The 21728-nt window shown below is 43.0% G+C and overlaps 1 protein-coding gene across 2 annotated transcripts in view; it reads right to left on the bottom strand.

Moving 5' to 3' along the window:
* The window catches only part of FRY (FRY microtubule binding protein), a 321997-nt gene extending 304736 nt beyond the window's left edge, over nucleotides 1–17261 (bottom strand). For both annotated transcript variants that reach the window (XM_070471761.1, XM_070471762.1), the window contains exons 1-3: nucleotides 16940–17261; nucleotides 16734–16816; nucleotides 16055–16227 (exon numbers count right to left, since the gene is read on the bottom strand). In XM_070471761.1, the coding sequence (XP_070327862.1) occupies nucleotides 16055–16227; nucleotides 16734–16768 (208 nt within the window). In that variant the 5' untranslated portion in view covers nucleotides 16769–16816; nucleotides 16940–17261. The remainder of the gene's footprint in view (nucleotides 1–16054; nucleotides 16228–16733; nucleotides 16817–16939) is intronic.
* Nucleotides 17262–21728: the final 4467 nt, after the last annotated feature.

The raw sequence follows: 21728 nt of genomic DNA, 5'->3' as shown, positions 1-21728 counted from the left end.
CTAAAAATTGAGGTAGAAAGATGACAGAAATATGACAAAAGACAGTAAACTGATTAGGAAAGATGGTATAGATGTGTACATATTTCTTTACACAACAGAAATGACAGCTTTCTGAAAAGTGCACACTTCTGTAAAACAGATTTTTTAAAATACATTACTGGGGACTTCCCTGGTGGTCCACTGGTTAAGACCCCAAGCTCCCAAAGCAGGGGGCCTGGATTCAATCTCTGTCAGGGAACTAGATCCCACATTCCACAACTAAGAGTTGGTATGCACCAACTGAAGATCCCACATGCCACGACTAAGATTCAGTGCAGCCAAATAAATACATTTTTTTAAAAAGTCTTCTTAAAAAAATGAAACACATTATGTAAGAGAATTTACTAATTTTTATTAATTGATAATATGGATAATTTATACACTTTACAAGAACCCTCTGATCAGTTTCTGGTTTGCATGATAATTACATTAACTCTTAAAAGAGACATAGCTATCCTGTAAAGGGAGCAGAAAACAAAGCTAATCTCACAGGAAAATGCTGCCCAAATCAATGTGAACTTATCACAACCACTCTGGGTATTAAAAATAGAAAATAATGTGGCCTTCTGCTAAGCCACGGTGATCTTACTTCCTGATCCCTTAAGCCTTTCTTCTGTTCTACCTCACTGGAAGATGGGAAGCAAAGTTCCCTGGTTTGACCCACAGCAAGGTCTGTCCTCTATGTAACTTGGTTACATGGGTCACTGGGCTTGTTCAAGTGAACACAAACATGTTTGACAAGATAAATCCTCTTAAGATAGGAAATACGACTCTCATCCGCTACTAATGAGTCTACCAAAGTTTTAATGGACAAAGTTTTAATCACTCTTCTAAGCAGAGTGATCCTGGGCTGACATTGTAAGACAGTCAAGCAATAGGATGATGGCGAGACATCCCAGTGGGGGTCTTTGCAGGATTCTGTAGGTACGTTCTATACGTAAAAGAGGAAAACTCTGCTATCTGACTCCAACTGCCTCCTATAGAGGATGAATCTTATTAGACTATAGAGTTTCTCAAAGATGCTGAAGATTCCTCAGTTTAGTTCAGTTCAGTCACCCAGTCGTGTCCGACTCTTTGCAACCCCATGGACTGAAGCATGCCAGGCCTCCCTGTCCAATGCCAACTCCGGGAGTTTCCTCAAACTTGTGTTCATTGAGTCGGTGATGCCATCCAACCATCTCATCCTCTGTCTTTCCCTACTCCTCCTGCCTTCAATCTTTCCCAGCATCAGGGTCTTTTCTAATGAGTCAGTTCTTCGCATCAGGTGGCCAAAGTATTGAAGTTTCAGCTTCAGCATCAGTCCTTCCAATGAATATCCAGGACTGATTTCCTTTAGGATGGACTGGTTGGATCTCTTTGCGGTCCAAGGGACTCTCAAGAATCTTCTCCAACACCACAGTTCAAAAGCATCAATTCTTCGGTGCTCAGCTTTCTTTATAGTCCTACTCTCACATCCATACATGACTACTGTAAAAACCATAGATTTGAGAAGATTCCTCAGTCAGAATCAAATCATGACTATTAAAAGTAAGTACTCCCAGTGCCCAGTTGCTAAGTTGTGTCCAGCTCTTTGAGACCCCATGGACTGTAGCCCACCAGGCTCCTCTGTCCATGGAATCCTCCAGGCAAGAATACTGGAGTACGTTGCCATGCTCGCCTACAGGTCATCATCCTGACCAAGGGATTGAACCTGCATCTTTCCTTACTACTGAGCTACCTGGGGAGCTAAGTATTCCCCAGCCAATTCCAAATCAGATGAGCCAGCATCTGAATTTAATTTTAACAAAAGTTGAGATAGTTCTTATGTACCCTTAAGATAACCATGGGCTTAAAGGAAGTAACCTCAGACAGCCCTTTGATTTCAATGAACACCTCGATTGTTTCTGGATGTGCTGTGATAGGCCTGAAGAAGAGCTGGGGGTAAGAGCTGGAGAGATCTGAACTGTTCTATATGACAGAGGGAGAAGAATATGAAATTCTGGAGACATGTGGTAGAAAGGAATCTGAAAGAACAGATGGGAGAAGAAAAGAAGAAGACACCAAGATGTCCAGAGGTTGAAGAATACTGGTAGAGAAGATACTATAAAAGGGTTTCCCAGGCGGCACTAGTGGTAAAGAACCTGCCTGCCAATGCAGGAGATCATCCATTCAGCGATTGGTAGCATACAGCCATGTGAGACATTAAGATGACAACCGCAGAGTAAGCAAGGGCTTGTAAGCACTCTGGCCCAAAGCAGAGACAGAACTCCGGTCAGCTGATTAATCTGTATTTTGTGAGCAACAACTACATTTTTTTTTTGGCCACACTGCATGGCATGCGGGATCTTAGTTCTCCAACCAGGGATTGAGCCCCATTGGAAGCACAGAGTCTTAACCACTGGACCACCAGAGAAGTCTCAACAATTACATATTAATCAATTTTAGGGTGTTCATCTCAAATGTCCACACTTTAAAGAAGCAGAACCCTCTACTATGGCCCCTGTAAGAGTATGGTGGATTTTTGAGTCAATTTTTCAAGTCCTACACATTGAGTTTTCCAACTTAAAGAAAGCAATGTGCAATGCTAGACTTCTGTCTGAACATCACCATTTCATATATCAGTAATTTCTACCTCTGGTGCCCAAATACAACTGAGTTAGGTCTTAACATTGTTTTAAAAGCAATAATGTGCAGGCTGAGCTGGGGAGCCTTTCAAGGAGTGACAATGAGGAGAAGCCAATGAACTCTTCTGGGCTTCCTCCATCACCCTTCCCATTGCTCCAATTTCCTATAAATCAATTCCCCAAGGCAGTGGTTGGGTAGCGACACACAATCCATTGTGGTTTGGGGGAACAACACTTTCTATATTCCACTCTTCCTGTCTCACTTTATTCATCTTATGTTAACTCATCATTATTTTCAATGTTAGGAAACATTAAAAGATCCTTTTTTAAAGAGAACTATTACTTATCAAATAAACAAGAATTACACTCTTGCCACCAGCTTCCCTCTTAACCATCTCAGTGACATTTAAGGAGCTTCCCAGAGGGCTTCCCTGGTGGCTCAGGAGGTAAAGAATCTTCCTGCCAATGCAAGAGACCCAGTTTGATCCCAGGATCAGGAAGATCCCCTGAAGAAGGGAATAGCTACCCACTCTAGTATTCTTGCCTAGAGAATACATATGGACAGAGGGGCTTGGTGGGCTACAGTCCATGGGATTGCAAAGAGTCAGACACAACTGAAAGACTAATATCATTCATTCTACTCCCTAGAGGCAAGCACCAAACCCAGTTTCATTTCTGCAAGTCATTTTGCCCTGTCTGTAGCAGTAAACATTTTAAACTAAAAACCATCCCACAAATTCCCTGCTGCGATGGGAGGTGTGACTGTGGATGTAAGTATAACATTATTTTCTTTTTGCTTGTTTTTTTTCTTTTCAAGATCCCTCTGCTGAGTATGTTAGATAAATTCCTTCTGGACTTCCTTTGTACTTTCTTATCCCCAACCATGACCCCATTGATGGAGATTTTGCATTTTCAGTTCAGGTTGTTCATGAAGGATATAATTCCAGACCATTTCCTGCTTGCTGCCCTCCATGTTTACGCTTGTGGGAGTTTTGGCATAGAAATCAGAAGCTTATTTACTGCCAATAAAATGGCTTCTATCATTATAAATATTCATTAAGCATGGTTAAGCATATAGATTTTAGTCACCTACTTTCTACTAAAGGATTGAATAGTACGGGTATATTTGAAACAGCAGAGCACTTTCTAATTTAGCAGAAATTAAGACAAAGTACAAGACTACAACATTGGGATGTTTATAGAGTCTTCCAAAACTGCACTGCTTTTTACTTAAATAATTATGTAGCAATTTGTGGCATCTTTATTAAAAGTAATTACATATTGGCAATATTTCTTTTGAGAAGTTGCTCAACTGTTATTTATGGATGTGATTCAATAACAAAAGGGAGTAAGTCATTCTAGTTTATTTCTGAATAATGCAGTTTCTGTGCAGCACTAAGTATCATGCATGATATTCATCAACTTTTACTCATTAAATATTTCTATATTTTATTATATTACTTGTACTGTTTGACAGTATTTCTTCTTAAGGACTTGTATGTTTCTTACTCATCCAGTTGGTTTTGTCAATTAAGGCTGCTATAGCAAATTATTGTAGACCAGGTGGCTTTGACAACAAACATTTACATCTCATGGTTCTGGAGGCTGAGAAGTCCCAGATCAAGGTGCTGGCTGGTTTGGTGTCTAGTGAGACCCCTCTTGCTGGCTTCTTGCTGTATCCTCACACGGCAGAAAAAAAAGTGAGTGTTAGTCACTCCGTCATTTCAACTCTTGGTGACCCCATGGACTGTAGCCCTCCAGGCTCCTCTGTCCATGGAATTCTCCAGGCAAGAAAACTGGAGTGGGTAGCCATTCCCTTCTCCAGGGGATCTTTCACCCCAGGGATAGAAAGAGAAACAAATTGAGAAAGAACATCTCTCCTCTGTATTTTTTCATAAGGGCACTAATTCCATTAATGAGGGCTCCATCCTCATGACCTAACTGCCACCAAAAGTCCCATCTCCAAATGCCATCCTGTTGGGGATTATTCAACATATGGATTCTGGGGGGACATAAACATTCAGCCCATAGCACATTGTTACAATTTTTTAAATGGACCAAGGGGTGGCGGGAAATTCCCCGTGTTTCACTCTCTGATGTGAGCAGGGGTTAAAACAAAGACCTAGATGAACAGCTTTTAAGATTATGAGTGGGAACCAGGAGGAAGTCTCTGTATATGGAACTCAAACCTAGGCACTGTTAGGAGAGAAAATGCAGGTTCTCTTCCTGCCCAAGAACATACTGATAGTTGAGAGGCTAGGTGGCTAGGTGTGAGAGGGAGGGGACCAGATGACAAGAGGCTGGGATGGGGGGTCTTCTGCTTCCTACGGGTGAAACAGGAGAGAGTTTAAGAATGACTTTGATCTTTAGGATCTTTTCTACTTCTTTTAAATCAAGAGTTCTCTACTAGGGGATGGGGACAAATATCCCAAGTATGTGTGGAAAATTTTCACATTGCAGTTAGAAGCCTGACCCCTGCCCCCCACCCCAGAGTTCCTCAATCCAATCTCCAGGGCTGTGGATTCTGAAAACCCCCCTCCAGTAATTTGCATTTACAACATTGATTAAAAATGAATGCCCTAAGTTGCTAAGTTAATATTCCTTTAGTTGTACAAGCATTTGAAAATCTCAAAAGATAGGAAACCCTTCCTGAGCTGGACCCTGGGAAGGAACAGTTGAGGTATGACCCTCTCCCCCTTAGCTGTGTTCCCAAGGGTGCAGAGGAAGCCCAAATTACAATAGGTAAACAACCCCCCCCCCAGCAAAAAACCCTGATGCGGAGGACAATTAAGGTCCCCTGGCATTTTCCTGTAGGAGACACTCCACTGCCAATTAGGGCTTCTGTGCTAGATGACACAGTGTCAGTATTGCTATTAGCTGGTGTGACACAGAGTCTTAAATGCTGGTGCCAGAGAAGAACTAACACCCAAATTAGTGTACCCTGCTGTCCCAGTAAAAAATTAGATAGGGAACAAATTGCTGTGTATCAGTGTCTTAACCATCAACTAGGCCTTCACAGTGCTTTGCATCTAGTAGACATTCAACAAGATAGCTTAGATTTCTGTTGAATAGATGTTGTGTTTCTCACGGCATAGCTTCCTTTATCCGTGGGCACTTTTTTTTTTTTTTTAAATAACTATTTATTTGTGTTTGGCTGTGCTGGGTCTTCACTGCTATGCAGACATATCTCTAGTTGCAGTGAGCAGGGACTACTCTCTAGTCGTGGTGCACGGGCTTCTCTTATTGCAGAGCACCGGCTCTAGGCACATGGGCTTCAGTTGTGGTGCATGGTCTCAGTAGTTGTGTAGCTCCCAGGCTCGTGAGCGCAGGCGCAGTACTGGAGGTGCACAGACTTAGTTGCTCCATGGCACGTGAGATCTTCTCAGACCACAGATCAAACCCGAGCCTCCTGCACTGGCCAGGTGGATTCTTTACCACTGAGCTACCAGGGAAGTCCTTATCCTTGAGCTATTTTGATGCTTAAAAGAATGTTTCATTAAATTGACTCTTTCTGGCCCACAACTGCTCCAAGACACCGTCCAGTATTCATTATCCATCAAGAGGATTCAGTCTTTCTTAAGTATCAGGGCGGGACCGAAGAGTGTGATTTGATAGCTGAGGGAGTACCATGGAGAAACCTGATCTACTGACAAAAGTACACACCATCTTCCTGGTTCCTCCACTTTGGGGTTCTGAACTCCCAGGATATTCAAAGATAGCTCTAATAATAAGTTGTTTGGCACACAAAAAAATTAACTCATGTCCCACTTAAGATGGGAGGTTTTAAACTTGTGACTGAAAAACAACCTGACCATTTTGTAATGACAGTTTTTACATGCATGTCACCCAAACATGACTACCTGTTTAAGCTCATTTTGTAAACCCCTATTCCCACACCTACATTTTCCTAGACTTTAAAGAAAAGTGGGAGGTATTCTAGTTAAAATTTGAAGGTAAACATTCTTTACAGAGTCCCGAAGTATTTGAAGTAAAGGAATGTTGGGGTCTGGTCATTTATTTATTTAAGTGGGTAGCTGGATGACCATTCTCCCTGCTAAATATTTGTTAAAAGTACATTATTCATGAAAACAATAAAAAATATTTAAAAGTATCACTGAAGTAGCTTGAGTAAATATAAAGTTGCTCAGTCATCTCCAACTCTTTGTGACGCTGTGCACTGTAGCCGGCCAGGCTTCTCTGTCCATGGGATTCTCCAGACAAGAAGGCTGGAGAGGGTTGCCATGCTCTCCTCCAGGGGATTGTCCCAACCCAGGAACTGAACCCAGGACTTCTTCATTGCAGGCAGATTATTCAACATCTAAGCCACCAGGGATCTTAATATAAAGTTATGCGGATGTAAGAATATATAATCTTTTCACAGTCTAGATATGGCTACTAGAACTTAGAATGTTAAGAATGGGAATAAGTTTGTGGGAGCTCTCAAATCTGTACAGCTACACATTTGCTATAGATCAGCAAATGGAAGTGAACTGCTTTTAGAACAAGAGTGTTTAAGCCACCTCTTAACATACTTATATTGTAAGTCTTGTCTTCAGAACCATATATTTGTATTTATTTATCTTTTTACGACAAGGAGAAAAAGTCTGAAGTCAAGCTGTAAATCTAACACCTTCTGCTTATCCTGGGTCCCTGCATAAAGGTAAAACTTATTTCCCTTTGTTTATCAGGCATGTTTATAGTATTAGCATTTTTGTTTTCCTTAAAAGTAACTGGATCACCATATTAATAGCCTCATTAACAGTTTTCGGCTTTGTTTCTTTTTAGAAAATAGAACAAAGTAAAATGAGAACAGAAATTTTGCCTTCCTGAAGAAACTTGTCCAAAAAATACATTTGATTAAGAAAACAGGATTCCTCGGTTTTTGCTGCATTAATATTTTTGAGTAAGAAATGCTGTAAATATTTTATTTTTTTAACTTTTGATTTTGTATTGGGATATAGCCAATTAACAGACAATGTTGTGATAGTTTCAGGTGACCAGTGAAGGGACTCAGCCATACATACACATGTAGCCATGTGTGTAGCCATACATGCACAAACTCCCTTCCCATCCAGGCTGCTCATATAACATTGAGCAGAGTTCCCTGTGCTATGCAGTAGGTTCTTGTTGATTATCCACTTTAAATATAGGAGTGTGTATCTGTCCATCCCCAAACCCCTAACTATCCCTTCTCCAAATCCATCCCCCTGACAACCATAAGCTCTTTCTAGAGTGCTATACTGAATGAAGTAAGACAGAGAAGGAGAAAATATTGTATGACATCCCTACTATGTGGAATTTAGAAAGAAATGATACAAATGAACTTACTTACAAAACAGAAACAGACTCACAGACTTGGAGAAATGCTATAAATATTTTAAATCAAAATGTCAATTTTTTTTTTTTTTTTTGGCTGTGCCAAGTGGCTTGCAGGATCTAAATCCCCCAAACAGGAAGTGAACTCCAGCAGTGAAAGTACCAAGTCCCAACACTCGACCTCCATTTCCCCAAAATGTCAGATTCTTGACATTCAAAAGTTTTTGAAGTCTAAATACTCCTAATATTTAAAAAGATGAATTTCAAGTGGTTAATTCATCTATAATCATATAGATAAGCTATATATTATATATAATTTTAAACCAATTACCATCCTATTCCAACTTTTGGTTCAAAGGAAAGCCAGGGCTGAATTTCCAAAAGCAGGGCCTTGGACAAAACTAGGAAAAATTATTAAACATAACAAGGCTACAACTAAGTTTTGAAATCACTGACAGTGCTGTTACTAATATGGAACAGTTTTTTTAGAGGCCTGTCATGACAACACTCTCAAGTTTGATAATTCATATTGAGAAAATATATGGATATTTATATAATGACAAGAGTTTCTGTGTTATCCTCTTTTTCATGGAAAAATGAAATTAACGAGTCTTTTAGTAGCGTCGTCTCCTTACACAGAATTTACATTCACAGAGGATCTGGTTAGCAACTTAGGATAATTCTCCAGCCATGAAGATTTGCAAAAGTGTTCCAATTACACCTACCCATGAAAAGTACAAATTATGAGAAACAAGACCTTTGATACCACCGAAGTATAAGTGAACACTGTCAATTCCAGCTGTGTATCATTTCATCATCATGCACTATTTCATTTGAGTTTCACGTGACTCGGTGACACTGGATTTTCATCCCCATGTTACAGATGAAGAAATAAAAAAGTTTCCGAGAGCAAGAATAAGAAAGAAGGCTCCAGTGTTTAACAGCCTGGAAGTTTACACTTAATTTCAGTTTCACAACTGTTCCATTTATTTATTTATTTATCTTTTCCAGCAGAAAGCATTTGTTCAGCAACTAGAGAAAAATAAGTAAATAAATAAAGAGGCTCTACAAGATCAAGCGACTCATCCGAGGTTACACATTTAGTAAGATCAGGGGTTAGAACTTGAACCCACTTGTGAGGTAGACACTTTGTGAAATCCTTCAGCAGGAACCCTTTCACGAGAGGAGCAGTTCAAACTCATGACTTTGGGGCTCCCTGCCTTTAGTCCGGGGCACGGCCACCTCTGGAAGCGGCTGCGGAAGGAAGTCACACGACCAGATGGGCAGGACAGATGGACGGGGGTGGGGCCCCAGAGCGGTCATGACACGTGCGTTCTCATCCGCCTCCACCCTGTCTGCCCATCTTACCACCTCCGGGGCACCTCCCACATCAACTCCCCGAGGTGGGTATTGTGGGGACACCCAGGTATGGGAAACATGGGTCTTGATGTCACCGAGAGGAGCCACTGAAGCCAGCTGCACAGGCTCCCAGGAAGCCCAGTTTACAGCACATCTTAAGGAGGCGCTACGGCATCCTCCTGGTCCCTGGAAGGCCCTGCTGGACCGTCATCCAATCACTACTCAGCAGAGACCTGAGCGACAGAATTCTGACAGCCAACACAGTACTGGGGGAGGCAGCTTAATTACAGTCCTTCCCTGCACCCAGGATAAGAGGCTCCCAGGACAGTGCCCAACCCAACTCTTCAGCCTCACTGTCACCTTCTGGCCATCTCGGGGAGCCCACAACCATCTAGCTGCCACTGTTCTTACTGCTTCCCTGTGTTTCCAATAAAATCCTACGTGCAGCAAGGGGAAATTTTACTTTGTTGTTATTGTTTAGTTGATAAGTAGTGTCCTGACACTTTGCGACCCCATGGACTCTTGTCCACCAGGCTCCTCTGTCCATGGAATTTTCCAGACAAGAATACTGGAGTGGGTTGCCATTTCCTCCTCCAGGGGATCTTCCTGACCCAGGGATCGAACCAGTCTCCAGCATTGGCAGGTGGATTCTTTACCACTGAGATACCTGGGAAACCAGAAATGTTCAAAATCTGTTTTATTATTAAAATGATTTAAATGACATTTTTTTAGATTGTGGATTTTCTTTTTAAAAGAAAGCTTCTGAACAGAACTGATTTAAAAACAAGAATGGAGGTTCGCTTATATCGCTGGGATGTCTGCTATGTGAGTCCTGCCTGGAAGGCCCTGCTCCTCACGGCCCCAGCAGACTCCCCACACTCGTCCTCTAAGCAACAAGGAAGTACGCAGAACAGCGCGTTTCCTCCAGGCAGATGGCTCCTCGCTTCTCAAACAGATGACTGCAAAATCCGTAGGATATTTTCAGACTGAGCAGATGAGATGCATCAACTTGTCTGCTTAGGAGAGCTGAGTGAACAGCCTCTGACACCTGGTACCTGAGCCCCACTCTCTTCCATGTGCAGGAAGAGATGCTCACTTCAATCTGACTCGCCCATGGGCACGGAATGTGTTAGGACCACTTCTCGCTCCTCTGCTTTCTTAGATCACTGAGCTGAGCCCTTGCTATGAAGCGGCAGGAGTTCTTTCAGGAGGAACAGGAAGTCAGGCTGCCTGCCTGCTAGAGACCTACCTACATATTTTTTGGGGGGGAGGGGATGCTGCACCAGGTCTTAGTTGAGGCATGTGGTATCTAGTTCCCTGACCAGAGATCGAACCCAGGCCCCCTGCACTGGGAACGCGGAGTCTTAGCCCATTGGACCAACAGGGAAGTCCTGAGACCTACGTACATTCCTAATGCCTGGCCTGGTGGAGGTGAGATGGTAGAACTTCAACTGAGCAACTCAAACTAGTTCTACTGTTGAGACTTCTTCAAGAGAAAGATAAATGGTTAATTTTTTATGATTTTGTAAAAATCATATGAATATGATGTTTATTTGTACTGGTTTTGTGTATGATTCATTGCTGTGAGTATGGTGTCCCCTCATTCCTTGACTCAAGCGGTATTTATTGGATTATACAGTATGCAAGGCATCCTGCTAGGAAAATTCTTTCCCATCAGTCACGTAAGAAACTGTCTTCTTTTCTGCTGTCTTCCCAAGGGCTAGAATAGATCCTGGGATACAGGGGACCCTAACACATTTTAATGAATGAATTACACACTGAGACAGGGGTACCTGTACTCTCCCCCACCAGGAGTTCCTACAGTGATGAACATCATTATTAAAGACCTTGCCCTTTGACAGTCTCTACTGCCAACTAGTTCTTTCCTAGAGCTAGAATGAGATGGGCTCCACAGGATGGACATTGCCTCACAGTAAATTAGTTAACTCACCACTAATTGAAGTTAATTAGTTAACTTCACTGAACACTGACCACCTATGATGCCCAACTCTTTCTCTGATACAACTGGGCCATTCGAAGACATATATAGTCCCTGTTTTCAAAGAGTTTCTGTACAAAACTTAACAGTTGCCACCAAGCAACAAAGTACTGAACCCTTTCCCAACCTAAGACAACTGAACACAATCCCAGGAAGAAAGGGAAGGACTCTATATGCACTAATGAGGCCAAGGAGGTGGTCAGCACAGAGGGGGACTCAAGAGAGGTCAGAAGACTGGGTGATTACAGAAGACAGAAGTCGTGAATTAGGCCTTGAAGCCCAGGTAGACAAGGGAAGAAAGGTCAGAACAGGAGCACAGGTGTGTGTGTGGGGGGGGGTGGGGGGGGGGGAGTGTATGTGTGTGTGGGGTGTGTGTGTGTGTGTGGGGTGTGTGTGGTATGTGTGGTGTCTGTGTGTGTAGTGTGTGTTGGTATGTGTGTATGTGTGGTGTGTGGTGTGTGTGTGTGTGTGTGTGTGGTTTGTGGGGTGATGTGTGTGTGTGGTGTGTGTGTGGTATGTGTGTGTGTGTGGTATGTGTAGTGTGTGTGTGTGTGTGGGGGAGTGTGTGTGTGTGTGGGGTGTGTGTGTGTGGGGTGTGTGTGGTATGTGTGGTGTCTGTGTGTGTAGTGTGTGTTGGTATGTGTGTATGTGTGGTGTGTGGTGTGTGTGTGTGTGTGTGTGTGTGGTTTTGTGGGGTTGTGTGTGTGTGGGGTTGTGTGTGTGTGGTATGTGTGTATGTGTGGTGTGTGTGTGTGTGTGGTTTGTGGGGTTGTGTGTGTGTGGGGTTGTGTGTGTGTGGTATGTGTGTATGTGTGGTGTGTGTGTGTGTGTGGTTTGTGGGGTTGTGTGTGTGTGGTTTGTGGGGTGATGTGTGTGTGTGGTATGTGTAGTGTGTGTGTGTGTGGTGTGTGTGGTATGTGTGTATGTGTGGTGTGTGTGTATGTGTGGTATGTGTGTGGTGTGTGTGTGGTGTGTGTGGTATGTGTGTATGTGTGGTGTGTGTGTATGTGTGGTATGTGTGTGGTGTGTGTGTGTGTGTGTGTGTATGTGTGGTATGTGTGTGGTGTGTGGTATGTGTGTGGTGTGTGTGGTATGTGTGTATGTGTGGTGTGTGTGTGTGGTTTGTGGGGTTGTCTGTATGTGTGGTGTGTGGGGTTGTGTGTGTGTGTGGTGTGTGTGGTTTGTGGGGTTGTGTGTGTGTGTGGTGTGTGTGTGGTGTGTGGGGTTATGTGTGTGTGTGTGTGTGTGTGTTGGGAGGTGAGAGAGGATGGGAGAGTGAAGGAGGCATACAGCGCAAACAAGGCGTGTGTGAACCAGAGTTCACTCTGGTGAACAATTTGAGTCAACTGAATAAATATTTACTGAGCTCACGCTATGTGCCAAGTATTGTGACAGGTACAAGAGACACAATGGTTAACAGGACTGATATGGTCCCTGGCTCCTGGGCTAGTGGAAGATATAGATAAGTAAACGGATAATTACAATACAATATGATAAGTGTTGTGATAGGGCAAAGTCCAGGTGTCATGCGAAGGAACAGAGAATGGACCCAACCCAGATGGGAGGATCAGGAAAACTTCCTGGACATTCCCTCAGAGGGTGGTCAAGCTGACACCTGAAGCTAAGGTACAAATTAGTCAGGTGAAACTGGGCACGTAGGTGATACAGCACTTAACCCAGAAGAGCAGGTGTGATGGGCCACGGGGATCTGAAGTGGGCTGGGCTTGCAAGACTGCAAGAGGAGGAATGCTAAGAGATGGGCCAAGGACAGAAGCACTGGTTGGGTAAGCAGTCTCGTGTACTTTACATTAAGGAGTCTGGACTTTATCCTAAGAGCGAAGGGAATCACTGAAGAATTTAAAGGAATGAAACAAACACATTTTCATTTTGGGTAGATAACCATCTGACATGTGGGATGGTCCTTAGAGGAGCAATGGGCAATAAGAACAGAATAACATGTAGTTTGCTTCTTCAAGGTCCAACCTAGCCCAGTGCAAGAACTAAATGAATATTTCATGAGTGAATGAATGAACTGTTCAACATAGCAGTCAATCGCTCGGCTCAGGACTGAGAACAGGGGACTTGAGATGGAGGATAACGCTGTCTGGGAGTCTGTAAGGGTCAGAGTGAATACACATCAGAACACTAACACGTCTTCAATCTTGAATCTCATCAGACAAATGATAGCAACACTTATCATTTTGAGTTGGTGCCTAAATTTCCCTGATGCTTGGTCCCACATTATATCTGCTCTTTACGTGTCACTGCATATCATACAGGGACTTCCCTGGTAGCTCAGCTGGTAAAGAATCTGCCTGCAATGTGGGAGACCTGGGTTTGATCCCTGGGTTGGGAAGATCCCCTGGAGGAGGGCATGGCAACCCACTCCTGTATTCCTGCCTGGAGAATCCCTGTGGACAGAGGAGCCTGGTGAGCTACAGTCCATGGGGGTTGCAAAGAGTCAGACACGACTAAGCACAGCAACACATTTGATGTACATTTCTGTTTCAGCTGACCTTTAGGAGCTGCGGTGGGTTTTTCAGGCCAGGGTATTTCTAAGTCATCTATCGTAAAAAGAAGTTAGTGCAACCTGCATGACAGTGAAGTTGTGGTTTATTTGAAATCGAATTTAGAAAAAAAAGAAGTAGCCAGCATTGTTCAAACTTCAGGCAGGTAACTCTCCACCTTGTCACCTGGATACACGGGCACACAGGGAAGCTGTTAAAGAGTTCATCCCCTGTTGCTGTCCCCAAGGTGGGGAAAGGCAGCAGAACTAGGCCGAAGAAAAAGAATGTCATTGAAGGCCACAGGGGTTGGCGAGCTGGCTCAAGAGACCACAAACAGTCCTTTAGGGAACCAGTCTACACTAGAACCCAGGTCAACGTCTCTTTCACAACTCTACCCTGTCCAATTAATTAGGACAGTCTAAGATCTTAGAAAGGAATGACTTGTGTGAGGTCCAAGCTAGAGGTCTTCTCATAATTCTGTGATTGTAGCTGACAGCCCGGAGAGAGATGACCTTCTAGAAAGGGAAGGCAAAACGGAAATGGGGGCTGGAGAGGGTGAGATGTTCTGGGATCTGGCTGTCTGAAAGTGTGGGGGAGGGGTGGTAGAGAAAAGCCTGGTGAATCATGACACACATGGATCCCGATGTTGTTGTTAAGTCACTCAGTCGCGTCCCACTCTTTTTCGACCCCATGGACTGTAGCCTGCCAGGCTCCTCTGTCCCTGGGATTTCCCAGGCAAGAATACTGGAGTGGGTTGCCATTTCCTCCTCCAGGGGATCTTCCTGACCCAGGGATCGAACCCATGTCTCCTGCATTGGCAGGCGAATTCTTTAACACTCAGCCACCAGGGAAGCCCATATGGATTCCCATACATTAAACCAATACAAAGAGAAGAAAGAGCAGAAGGTGAACAGGCCTGGGAGCAGGTTTCTGAAGAAGGGCTAGGGAACCAGCTCTACAGAAAGCATTTCATGTCACACAGGCTCAGGAGAGCGAGGCAGGTCTGGGCTCCTCACTACTTTCAGATCAAAGAGAATAGGCAGAAAGCTACTGTGTTTTTAGATACTTCAGACACTCAAACGCTCCTCCTTGCAGCCTTGTTTTCACCATCCCCTTCCTTCTCCTGCCAATGCACCTACACATGTACACCTCTGGCCCACGGCAGCCTGGGCTTTGCTTTTTCCTGCAGAGTATTTTCACACCAAGGTAGCATCACTGACCCAAGAACTTCATGAACACAGAACTTCCTTATGAACTGAAGTTTTTAGCTTGTGGCCTTGGTGGCCCACATTTCTAAATCATCACCTAGCTATTCAATATTTCCTAAAACAGTACAGAGACTGTGAGGGGGTTCTGTTTCATTTTTATGATGAAGGAAAGCTTGAACAAATTCTCCTCGTTTATTTTCTATCATCACAGAGTTAGATTTCAGCAGTTGAGTCTAATTTATCAATCTAACCGATCAATCAAATCACAACAAAAGGCCACTTTCAGTTTCTCCAGAAAATTCCAATGCAAACAGTACTGAAATAAGTTGACTAAATAATTCATCCTCTCCAGGGATCACGCACCAGTAATACCTCAGCGAGAGTTCACTGTCACGGGCATCTTACACAATCTACACACCTGTAATACCAGGCTTGGCCACCTAAGGCCACCACCAGAGTCTCTTTATCGAGATTGAAATCTGGGAGTCTTCTGAGCTCCAGTACACTCCACCATCTACACTGTTTAATCGGGCCCTTTACTACAAATGGTTTTAGGCTCTGATGCAAGACAGGAATTTGAAGCATGCATTCGAGTATTTAATGGCGTTAATTTCTGGTGCACACAAACATCAGCTTCACTCAACAATTCAATAATCTTGCAAAATAAAGAAAATATGTCAGAAAATGAAATGCAGCATGGAATTCTCCAGCACTGCAAGCAAAACAGGTCCCAGATTCCACAGCCCGACAGAATAGCCGCCTATTTACAGATACTTAAAGTCAAAGAGACACCTATTTACAGACCCTTAAAGATAAAAATGAAATAAAATCAAGAAAAGAAAAAGGATGGGAGTGCTTTCAGATGAAAAAAAATTTTTTTTTTTTTTACAATTAAACATGTTTACTGCCTCAAGTTCTCAAACATGTCCCAAGTTAATCTGAAATGTAACACATCTGATCGTTAGAAATGAAATACAATCCTTGTTGTTTTAACCGGCAGGCATCAATTGAAACAAATCCTACCTGGAAATATGGATGGTCTCTTTTTTGGGCGCCTCAGGTGAATGGGTTCCAAGTTTCTAAAGTTTCTTTGAAGTCTTGCTTTAATATCATTTCCTATGAGTAATTCAGGTGGCAGGCTGCTCCGTCTTGATGATTTATAATCATTTTGCGATGAATTTAGTTTGTTCTTCGTCCTGGAATATAAATTACTGTCATCAACCGCCATGGTAGGAAATACATTTGATTTTCCTGGCAAAAAATTCTGAAAAGCCAAACCCAGGAGCAGCCGCCTCCGTCTCCACCCCAGACTTAGGCGTTCTCATGCTTTGCCCCGCACTTGTTTGGGAAGCTTAGCAAGTTGATGGGCGTGGACTTGAACAGGTGTAGAATTACTAAGCAGCCCCTCCTATCCCCAGTAAAGAGCACAGGGGAGGAGAGATTTAAAAAATCATTAGGTGCAGGAGACTGAGGACTGCCAACAGTTGTGGCACATGGGTAATAAAAGGGGCCAGGTGAGTACTGAGCGTAATCTCTGTTTTATTGCTGCAACGCCATAAAGCAACCACAACTTACTCTTTCAGAATGAACACCTATGCAAATCGCAAGCCTAATTATTGTTGTTTTCTGAACTCTTGGAGATTTTTTTTTTTAATAGAAGTTTTCGGGAAACTTTGGGAAACATTTTTACATTCTCTCCTACCTTTCTGTCTCACACGACACAGGCAGAGCAAACATCTGTCTTTATGACATTCCTTATCTGGCAGGCAGTCGACTGGAAGTGGGCTGGGCGGAGGAGATGACAGATGGCTGCGATGAGCAGGAAGGACCCCGGGGTGGGTGGGCGTGAGCAGCAGTGCCGGGAACGCAGTGCAGCCCCCCGCCCTCCCCTCCCCTCCTGCGCCCTACCTGGAAGGTGGCTTCTGGGAAAGGTCAGCTGTCTGACAAGGTGAAGTCAGAGGTCTAGCCAGTGAGCTGTGACCCACCACGGATGGCACCCTCCACTCAGCCAGTGGAAAGGACCCTGTGGTCTCTGCCGGGATCCTGCCTGGCTCACAACTAACACGGTTAACTGGTTTGGTGGTCTGAGAAAAAGCAGCCTTCACCAGATTCCGGCTCGACCTGTCCCATGCTTTCTTTCTCTCTCTTCCGGACTTTGCATTCATACATCCTTTGTTCCCTTCCCCCTTGCTCTATTTGTGTGGAAAGGTTCTGCCCTCTTTTCTCTAACTGACTCGGCAGAACTCATAATTCTATCATTTATCCTCTCATGTCCCAGGGCTGGCTCTCCTCTCCCCCGCTCCTCCTCGGTCTCTCTCTCTCTCTCTCTCTCTCGCTCTCTCTCTCTCGCTCTCTCTCTCGCACACACACACACACACACCCCTTATATTCTGTCTGACTGCAGTGTGAGTCAGAAGATAAAGATGATAAAATCTGCCTTTTCTCTTCCCAGTGCCTGGAATCCGTAGATACGTAACATTGTAAGGGATTTAGAAGTTGTTTCAGAAAGCACTGTTTACTTTGGTTTGCGCTTGTATGCATGCGTGTGAAGAGACTATTTGCAAGTCTCTGGACTGTAGTTGGCCAGGATGCTCTGTCCGTGGAATTCTTCAGGCAAGAATACTGGAGTGGGTTGCCAAGCCCTTCTCTGGGGGATCTTCCTAAACCAGGGATGGAACCTGTGCTCTGCAGGTGGGTTCTTTACCACTCAAGCCACCTGGGAAGCCCTTTGGTTTATTGTATACCAAGTAGGTTAGATTATTTGATAGAATTTAGGAACTGGGTCTTTTCACCTGAGTATAAGTTTCATTCTCTTTTCTCCTTTTGGCAAATAGTTCTTTTTACAACAGATTTTCTGAAGAGAAAAGTATTTTTTTTTAAGAAGTGTGCCCAGATCAGGGTTGCACTATAATCCATAAATTATATTTATAATCCAGCAAGCTGTTTACATATTAGATTATTAAGTTAGTTTACTAATTATACACCATTTCCCTTGCAGGACTTAAAACTATTTTGTCAAGTTGGAACATACCACAAACTTCAAAACAATGAGTGGTTTGTACAAAACTATTTTGAAAAGCCCATGAGACTTCTTGAATCTCCCTTAGCTTAATGAAAACACACTTTTTTTTCCAGCAAAGAAATTAAAAGTAAAGCATTACTTAAAGTTTGAGGTAACGATTTAATAGGAGAAGAAATACATTTCCATAATAAAAATCTAGAGAACGGTGGTTAAGTTTTGAGTCCCTAACAGGGTAGAGCCCTAGGGCACAAAATACTGGATGTTAACAGGGGGAAATCTAGCAAAGACGAGCTGAAAGTTGAGCTTTGAGTGACACCCTTTCCCAATTCACAGTATCCTCAGGGGGCTGAACAAGAGTGCAGACGAAATGAAATGGAGCCTCAGAAGCAAGCTGTGATTATCACACAGAGTGTGGGACAGGCACGGCTGCCCGCGGAGAGCCTGGCTGCAACACGGGGTTAAGAGCTCAGGCATCTGGAACACAGTAACAACAGCTGTGGTTACTGCGCACTTAATACCGGCCAGGTTCTGTGCTAAGCTTTGGACATGCATCATCTCCCGGATCCCTCCTAATCCCCCTGTTCTACAGACAAGCACACCGAGGCTGCCAAATGCCAAGGAACCGGGGGACAGGAGAGCAGAGCACAGATTTGACCTGCCTCCAACACTTCTGCCCAAGTCCATGCTTTAAGCTACACCATACTGAAGAAAACAAAACAAAAACTACCACATACTCAAAAGCACGCCATGCTTCATTCTTTAATGTGTACATGAAATCTGAAAGAACTCTAAAGTCTTTCTCCACCTTCCTAACACAAGTCTAGGTTTTAGGCAGATTTCCATTGCGCCACTGAGTGAGGGAGGAAGGGTCTGGCTGACCTCACTCCACCCCCCCAAACCCTCCACCTGCCCCTCCATAACCCAGCTGTCAGGACATCTGTAAGATCCATGGAATGGCAGTAAGAAAAAGCAGAAGGCGAATTCAGATTCTTGCTTTAATAAAATGTATTCATGTTGAGACTTTGCATATTAAAATGCATTTTAGATAAATGTATTACATTTTCCTGAGATTTAAATCATAATTGGGGGGGGGAAATACCACCCCACTTGGAGGTGTTCCTCATCTCCTGATTTCTAAAAATTATGTTAGAGAGGGTTTGAGGGTTCCAGATATTCTCATTGTAACCCCTCTCCTGCCCAACTATTCTCCACTCATTGGGAATAAAAAGAGAAATGACTCTAGTCATTTAATATGTTTTCTTAAAGAGAAAAGTGAGAACAGCTTAAATGTGCTATTATTCAAATTTTAGGATAATGATAAAAGGGCCAATTTTTATTTTAAAATAGTATTAAATTTGTGAACATGAAAAAAGTAAACTTTCCTTTCAAAATATTTAAATTGGCTGACAAGATGAATGATAATCAGCCACAAAGAATTCAGCTTGGTTTGGGCTAAAGGAGAATATTCAGACTGTGATGTTAAGTCCATCTCTCCCTCTTCATGGTAACAGTCACAAGTGGAATTTCATTTTTTTCAAGTGGTTCAGAGAATGATGATGATATTGGGCTCTGAGCTAAAAGAAATCTTAGAGTGTAATTAAGTAATTTAAAATATATAATTGGACATCTTCTATTCCTATACCATGATGCTTTAAAGGTTTCCATTCTCCTAAAAATCCAATATATTCATCTCCTTTGAATTATTTCTTATCCTTCAAGAAGCTGTGTATTTTTTTACGAAATGATGTTACCATCTCATGAACATTTTATTCTTCCTGCTAACAAGACATTGTCTTCTTTCTTTTTGAGTGTTCAAATATTCCATAGAAAGACATTTATTTCCTCACTTTATGGCTATAATTTCCTTGTGAATTTTGGTAGTTTTAAAAGAGAATTTTAAAGTGAATTTTGGTCATTTTAAAAAATCTAAATTATTCGAATTTTTTGAGAAAAAGGCAAGTTGAGAACTGTACAATTTCATAACTGTCACCATCTTGCTCATTATCACCTTCTGAGAAATGATCCACTAGGATTTTAGGCCTGTTAAGATTCACCCAATAAACTCACAAATCTCAGTCTGACTCAATCTGACTCTCAATTTTATATCCTGCAAACATTTCTGAATTTTTGAGCTCTCTATTCAGTTTGTAAGCTGAGAGGACCCATTATTCAGTGGGTTTGACACCAGGAAAAAATAATCATTGTACAGAATATCAGGATGAAGAATATATCACCAAGCCAAGCTTCACCGATGTATCCCTCTGAGAGGTTGGTTACCTGCCGCCTCTCACTGCCGACACATCTCTGCCTGGTGCTGTTAACACACCTGCAGTATTATCTAGGGTGTGACTACGGCGGAAGAAATCTTCCCTCAGTTCCTAAAAATACAATGAAGGTTTTCAGTACTTATCTCATTGGCTGTCCCTGGCAAATTAATACTAATGGCCAGCCTTTCCCTCTTCTGATTCTCTGCTCCCTTGGCATCCTCATCATTAATATCTCTTGTTTTTCATCATACCTCTCAGATCCCTTCTGCTCGGATTCTTTCAAGGCTCCTTAGAAGTGTATTTTCTTCCCTCCTTCGCTCTCCCCTTTTCTTCAGCCAGCCCACTGATTGAGCATCTACTTTGTGCTTGATCCCTGGTCTGGGAAGATGCCCTGAAGAAGGAAATCCCACTCCAGCATTCTTGCCTGGGAAATCCCATGGACGGAGGAGCCTGGTGGGCTGTATAGCCCGTGCGGTTGCAAAGAGTCAGGCACAATTTAGCAACTAAACAACAATGTGCCTGACACCATGAGAAGTGGAAGGTCTCTGCCCTCAAGAAGCTCTGCATCTAGGAAGGGAGCAGACCTATAACAAACAAGTTACTGGCACACAGAATGATCACTCTGTGCAGACGTGAGGTACTGAAAGCTACTTTGTCAGCTCTTTCTGGCAGGGAGGGGCCTGGGAAGGGAAGGCTTTTCAGGGGAGAAGGAGCGAGTTCACAGGGAAGATGGAGGGAACTAGGGCAAAGGCACTAAGATGTGACATCACAGCAAATGCCCACACAATCCTGCACCCACACTGAGGCCTGAGAGACATGGGAAAAGTGAGACGGAGCAACCCTAGCAGATAGGGAACAAGCTGGCATTATTGTATGTATTTCTAAACACCACCACAAATCAGACATATGGAAGACAATCCCCTTAAAAAAAAAATCAGTATTAAAAAACTGACTCCAACCCTTCCAAACACTTTGGTAATTCAAATCAAAATTTTAAAAGACATTAAAATAAATCTGGCTCCAGTAAGTAACCCTTCTCCTGAACCATCTTTATTTATTCCAGAATCTATGATACACAGGCTTGTCGAAGTAAACTCTTACCCAAGTTTTTAATGTCATCCAGGCTGTACCTTTTTTTAAAAAAGCTTTCAAACCAGCTCTTACTGGCTTGAAATCCAAATTCATTTGCACTTGCATTCCTCTTTGTTCAATTTTGCAAGTCTCAGCAAAATGCCAGCATAACTGTCTGGACTGTTCTCAAATGAAGGTAGGGCTTAAGGGCACATTTTTCTGGGCTTGTTGAGGAGTTCTTTGGTGAGAGGACAACATAAACAAATCTCCCTCCTTGCCCCCAACACACCCACACAGTCTTCGAGAGGAAGGATGGGTAGCTAATTTGTTCTGTTTA

This window comes from Odocoileus virginianus, chromosome 8 (assembly GCF_023699985.2).
Source record: "Odocoileus virginianus isolate 20LAN1187 ecotype Illinois chromosome 8, Ovbor_1.2, whole genome shotgun sequence".
Classification (NCBI taxonomy): Eukaryota; Metazoa; Chordata; class Mammalia; order Artiodactyla; family Cervidae; genus Odocoileus; species Odocoileus virginianus.
The sequence above is the reverse complement of the archived record's forward strand: the minus strand, read 5'-3'. Positions and strand labels throughout refer to the sequence as shown.